The sequence below is a fragment of the Scomber scombrus genome, chromosome 11 (assembly GCF_963691925.1).
Source record: "Scomber scombrus chromosome 11, fScoSco1.1, whole genome shotgun sequence".
Classification (NCBI taxonomy): domain Eukaryota; kingdom Metazoa; phylum Chordata; class Actinopteri; order Scombriformes; family Scombridae; genus Scomber; species Scomber scombrus.
Window position 1 is genome coordinate 23,000,579 of NC_084980.1, and position 6,923 is coordinate 23,007,501.

Below are 6,923 nucleotides of genomic sequence, written 5' to 3' on the forward strand. Positions count from 1 at the left end.
CAGGATTCAGAAAGACGATCAAACATCTAAATGTCTCCGCTGAGTGATAATATGGACTCTGCTTAGTCGGTTGTCTGACAAATTCATAGGACAGTCGGTGTTTTGCATATTTAAGCCGTATTTCTGCAAGATTTCACATTACCATGAAACTTCTTTTCAAACCTAGTTTTCTTTCCTTGTAAACAGTTTTTTTACACACTTACCTTAACAGTTGAAAATATTCATTAGAACATTTGAAAAGTAATCAAATGTAGTAAGTTACATTAGTTTAAGTAATTGAAATAGTTACATTACTTATAACATTTAAAATAGAGTAATTAGTCATCTGTAACCTATTACATTTCTGAAGTAAGTAAGTCTTGTCCCCGCTCCAACACACCTGATTCTAATTATTAGCTCGTTATCAAGCAGCTGAGGCTTGTCAACGGGTTTGATAACGATAATCAGGAGTGGGGAGATAACTAAAATATGCTTGATAAATCACACTGTGTTGTTGTCTATGTCTATTTATAAAATGCACACGTTAAAATGTGATAATGTGAGCTTTAGCTGTTGGTAAAGTATTTTTTTAATGGATCTTGGCTAGCCTTTTTCTATGTTCCCACAGCCCTATGTTCCCTTAGTTTAATAATAAAATAAAGAATTTCACTTGTCTTTCAAGGATTTTCATAGATGAAACTTGTTATGTGCATTAGGGAAATAGGTGGAAAATCCTTGAGGGAACATAAGGCTAAGGAAACATAAGGCTGTGGGAACATAAGGCAGAGGGAACATAAGGCTGTGGGAACATAAGGCAGAGGGAACATAAGGCTGTGGGAACATAAGGCAGAGGGAACATAAGGCTGTGTGAACATAAGGCTGAGGGAACATAAGGCTGTGGGAACATAAGGCTGTGGGAACATAAGGCTGAGGGAACATAAGGCTGTGGGAACATAAGGCTGAGGGAACATAGGGATGACCCTGTTTTTCCCTCTGCTTCCAGTATTTGTGCTAAGCTACGCTAAACACGTCACATATCAACCTGCACTGAACTAACAGAGATTACATTTATATCAATCTTCTCATTTGACTCCCAGTATTTCTCAAAAGGTCTGAATATATCAGAGTTAATGTCTTCTGCCTTTCAGGTGTCATCGCGGTGGTAATTTTTGTCATCGTGACCAGCCTGGTGATAACCGGCAGATTCCTTTATCGGAGAAAAGAGACTTATCGGAACCAGGAGGTGAAGGGAGTCAAACAGGAGGACAGCCAAGATTTTACTTTCAACAACCCGGCTGACTCCCAGAACACCGCCAGTGAAAACCCAAATGAGTATTTTATGTAACTGTCTGGATGTGTGAAGATTTCTATGAGGTTGGCGACGTTTAAACTGAGAGCTGAGGAGGAAGCAGGCGGCGGTGTCTTGCTACACCTCAGGACTTTACGCTGCACTGAAGAGCCACAAAGACATTTCACTAAAAGGTTGTGGCTCCATAAAATATCAAGAAGTTTTTGTCTTTTATTGTTTATAGTGTATATACTTACACACAAAAAAAGCAAAACATTGCTGGACTTATAAGGTGTTGATATACTTGTTTCAGAAAATGTAAATATTATAAAAAAGATTGAAAAAATGTGAAAGTTACGTCTACAACAATCTCTTGCTAATGTCACTCTGTCATATTAAAAAGGTTTCCAACTCTGGTTTTTATGGGTTGATTCAGAGTTTTCAAACACAACTTTATTCCAGTGAATCAGGGGCACTCGCAATCGAGACCGGAGACATTTTTTTGCTGATGCACTTTCCTTTTTTCTTTTTTATGAGGATGATAAATGGATGTTTGGCTCAACTGGAAATGGAAATGCTTGACCCCATAATCAAGCACTCAGGAAGAGTACATCTGTAAAAGCTAGTGTTTGTTGATTTGTACATGTGGAATACATTGTTTGTTGTCGTTGTTGAGCTTTAGAGGAGTAACAGTATGTGCTCATTACAGGCTGTAACACTTCAAATCAGAAATCAGTGTACTGTACCACTTTTACACTTTCCACTTTCAAATTTCAAGTCCTTGCTTCCACCAAACACCAGGACATTTTTTATTTTTTTTTATTTTCTGGCAGTCAAAACATGAATTAAACATTTTCCATCAGTGATTATCACCCAGCAGCCATTGTGCCACCGCTGAATTTTGGATGTTAACAAGCGGCATCCTCAAAGGCAACATAGTTTTACTCACTCCACTCACGCACATCGCCACAAGCACATCGGACATTTGTTCCGGCACCAACTGAACGAGAGACTTGGAGACCTTGTTATACAGTAGGGATTCATTTTTTGGCTTTAACTAGACTTTTTTTTCTTCTTTTTTCAGTTTCCATCAAAAATATAGTACAAGAAAAACCAGGGAGCAAAAGTACTGCCATGAGCACTGAATGTTTTAAGTTTTCGATAGTTTGCAAGTTTGTCAGTGAAAAGCTTGTACAAGTTTTTTTTCTCCTCCCTGCTGTATGCCGCCTGCTGGGAACTTCCTCTACCAGCTCTTAAAAAAATCTCTCTTAAGCGGTAAAGCTTTTAACACTGACGGCTCCACTGACTCTATAACACTGAGGCTGTCTGTCACCTTGTTCGCTTGCACACGGAGGCAGTTAATGTGTTTTTGAAATGCTAATCTTGCTCTGGTCTGACAGGTGAGATTGAGCCTAGATGGAAAGCAGGGGAGACGATGGGAAGGAAGAGACGGAGATAATCCCAGACGGTGTCAAGCAGACATGGATGTAATGAAAACACATTCTGATATTAACACTTGAAAATGAAGCAAATCCCTCATTGTGATAATTCAGCTCATGTGTAAAGAGCGCTGCTGATAGAGGGAGGATGAAAAAGGCTCAAAGAGGATTGACAGCAGCTGTTTACCAAACACACACCGCTGTCTCTCTGAGAGACCCCAATACACAGATGGGATTTTAATGACAAAAAGTCGCTAAAGCTTTGTGCATTACCAGTATTCATCACTTTGTTTGTGTGTTTGTTTGTGTCTCTTTTGTTATCCCATCGTGCAAACAGATGAGGCCACACATTTGTTACCGCCACATCTGCATTTCCCAGAGAGTTCATGCACTGGTGAAGAAGAAGTTGTGACTTTTCCTTTTCGTCCTGCAGCAGAACTGACTGCAGTGCAGCACTTGCTTGCAGAGTAGAGTTCAACAGGTAACCTTGACAGAATGATAATCTTGCATACTGAGCAAAGCTGGAGGACAATGCATTAAAAAAAGAGCAAAATGTAAATGTTTATCCAGAGACCCAGAGAAGAACATTTTCTTGCTTCTGTATTCTGGACATTTGGGTTAACTTCACATTTAAAGGACAAAGGTATGGTAATGTCTCGACTACTTGCAGGGCTAGATAGCTTTTCTTTTTCTCTGTACTTTGCAGTTTTTCCTCCTGCTGGTATTTTCTTTTCAGGATTGTACATTTCATGCAAGGATGAGTTTTATTGAAGAGGAAAGAAAAGATCTCTGAGGTAACCAAGCTCGCTGACTACTCGCTTACTATCTTTTAGAAAAAGCTTGTTAACTCGATTTCTAACAGAACAATGACTTCATATGTATGTGTACCATCGACTCATCCTGTCTTGTAAATGTCTTCATACATTCACCTTTCTTGTGGAGCAGGTTTATACTCTGACAGAGAAGATTTAAGTGGATGGTGCAACACAGCTAAAAAAAAAAAGCTACTATAGCTCAGTTTTGGACTCTGAGTTATTTTAATACACTAAACATGTTCACGGTTATTTATATTGAGTCTCAATCACTGTCCTGCTGCTGAAAACTAACTAGTATTAGTTGACACCTGAAAGTAGTCCCCAACAAATGCACTTTTACTCCTGTTGTGCCCATCTGTTCATTCCTATTAAACTCTGTATTTGTGAGCCATTTTTAAAGATTAACGTCTTCAGTAGGAATCGATGGCTCGGGGCTAAGAGTCGCAGACAGGGTCGTAAAGTAACAAAGTAATGAGAGGTGCACTAATAATGAAAAATAAGCTAGAGTAACACCAGCCTTAATCTTAAGGAGTGAATATTTAGAGTGACAGTGGTGAAGTTTCTCTCTGACAGTGCACTGGTTTAAAGTTGAACTGAAGCGTTATCAGTGTAACTGTATCGTTGGTGAATAAAAGTGATGTTTTAAGTGAAATACCATAAAAATATACAGTTTTTATTCTTGGTTGTTTGGTTATCAGCAAAATGGTTGGATGGTAATAATAAAATAAATAATGTTTGTTTTCTTTTCAAAAGCTTATGGTTATTCATTTTAGCTGGAGGATTTCCTGCGTTACAAATCAGAAAAGCTTGTGAACAAATTGTAAATTTACATTTTCACATGACATGAAGCTGAGACGTGTCTCTACAACCAAATCATAGAACATTTACACATATTGAGGTAAGATTTGTTTTTAATGAAATGAAATAATTGAGTTCGGTAATTTCTTTGTTAAATTAAGCTGATTGATTGTTTGATTGATTTTATTTGACAGAAAATAAACTCTAAATACTTCTAACTTTTAGCCTGAAATTTGGTGACTTCTACTTAAATCATCTGAGTGCAGATTATACATATTGAAAAATTCTAAAAAAATACTGTTGCATTCTTTACATTTAATATAGTTCATGTTTTTTCTCCATAAACCAGAAGTGTAAAAACTGAATAATAAACTCACTCAGCTCTCTGAAAGCTTCATTAAGGATTAATCACGCTTATTATCTGTAACTGATGACGTATTCATGAATGATTTGTTGTTCAGAGACTAATTATGAGGGGATAATGTGAAGAGTCTGAATATGAACAGTACAAGTTACAATAAAAGGTAAAATAAAGACATTTATTACTGTTGTTAATAAAAACGATTTTAAAACTCTGTATATAAGAGATAAATACAGGGTCGACCATAAAGTTGGAATAATTTTGTTTACTTTTTATTTTCTATTTATACACATCAGTAATCACCTTTGACCAGGTGCAATGAGATTGATCAATACAATTTTGAGAATATATACACTTTATCTATCAAGAATAAATCACATTTTCACTATCATTTCATGGAAAGAGGTATTAAAATATTTTATTCCAACTTTATGGGCAACTGTGTATATAGCAGCATAGCAGCATTATTTTAAAAGCCAACCTCAAAAAACCTCAAACCTAAACCCAATGTAAAAAAAAATACACTCTCTCTGCTCTCTGAAACATTAATCAAGGTTTAATCACCCATTTATGGATCAGTCAGATCGACTATTGATGCTTTCTAAACAGATCTGTGGTATAGACACTTTTTATGAAGGTCAAAACTGACCTGGAACATACTGCAAGGGTGTAAAATATGAACAGTATGTAAGGGCTGAGCGGATTTCCTCTCTGTCCCGTCTAGTTTTCAATGCAATACAACAGACCAGTTCATTTTACAGACAATGGATGAGTGCTTTTTTTCCCCAGAAATTTTTCAGAGATCTAATTTTTATACAGTTATGGCAGTTCGCTGACACACCGCAAAGACTTCTCCCTCAACAACGAGAACAATTTACATACATTTACATGTTTTATATTTGCTCCTTCAAACCCCGCTGTAGGAGGATACACATCCTTCAGTCCTGACACTTGTCATGACTGTTCACTTGCATCTTTCTGCAGGGAAGAGATGAAGGAAAATGTAAATATGTAAAGCTGTGAAGCATTCAGGAGCAAAAGATGTCAGACTGATTCTGTGTGAAGTGCAACTTAGCCTCTCTGTCTGTTTAAACACTCGCATACCCCTGAGGTTATAAGCTGATTCGAGCACTTCAGATCCTTTCATTTAATCTTGTCTTACTGGTTATGATCAGAGACTAGATGTGAAGCTGATGACTGACGTGATACAGAATCAAAGACGTGTGAAGGAAATATCCAATATTATAAAGATCAACAAATCTCTACGGACAATTACATTTTAAATATGATAAATATCCAGCCTTATCTTCAGGCAGTTCTGTATATAGTTAATATGTTTAATTAGAATGAGAAATCCCACCAGGATTCAGGTCCATCTCCTCTCTGCTGTCAGCCAATGAGCTTCAGCGCTGTTGAGCTGTGAAGCTTGAATATAAAACAGTCACAATGAATCCTGATGTTCACCACCGTAGACTGTGAATGCAAAACTATTCTTAGAGGCTGGCTAGACAAATCTTTGATGTGTTAAATTAACACTTTTCAGCTTAGATAGCCTTCATCAGGCTCACAGGGTTTCATGCAAAGTTTTGTAACTCATTTCTTCGTATTCATTTGGTACTTCTTTTTTTATCCATGCTGAAACTGCAAAAGATTTCCTCTAATTCTATAACTTTGTGTTCAGGAAGAAAAACACAGCCCCCTTGTTTATTTTAATAAAGAGACACAATGTAATGCAACGTCATCCAGAAAAGCACTGCACTGTCTAAATCAATGCTTGCAGGTGCATATGTGTGTCACGAGTGGATTAGGTTTCTCTTATTCCTTGTGTTCTCCTCTGTTTTTCCCTCTCTTGAGTGTTGGTTTGTCTCCAGTTTGTCTCTCATTTGTGTGTGTGTGTGTGTGTGTGTGTGTGTGTGTGTGTGTGTGTGTGTGTGTGTGTGTGTGTGTGTGTGTGTGTGTGTGTGTGTGTGTGTGTGTGTGTGTTGGGCGTAGCATCCTGGTTTTCCTTTTCCTGCTGTTCAACCGGTGCACCTGCAGCTCATCACCTAATCAACTCTGCAAGCTGCTGCAGCATGAAACAACCACCGAGTCATCCATCCAGACTCTGCCAGTCTGAAGAAGCAACAAGGGTTGAGTTTATCATTTTAATATGTGATTAACTGCTCGACCATTTGGTAGAGGCCCAAACTTTTTAGGCAATCTTTACCACTTGTATGAGGTATATAATGCATAAAAATACCATC

General features: G+C 37.6%; 1 protein-coding gene across 1 annotated transcript in view; it reads left to right on the top strand.

The window, feature by feature from the left end:
* LOC133990403 (contactin-associated protein-like 4) overlaps nt 1-1,324 on the top strand; it is an 89,445-nt gene extending 88,121 nt beyond the window's left edge. Inside the window, exon 22 of the mRNA XM_062428708.1 lies at nt 1,128-1,324. Coding sequence (XP_062284692.1) covers nt 1,128-1,324 — 197 coding nt within the window. The remainder of the gene's footprint in view (nt 1-1,127) is intronic.
* Nucleotides 1,325-6,923: the final 5,599 nt, after the last annotated feature.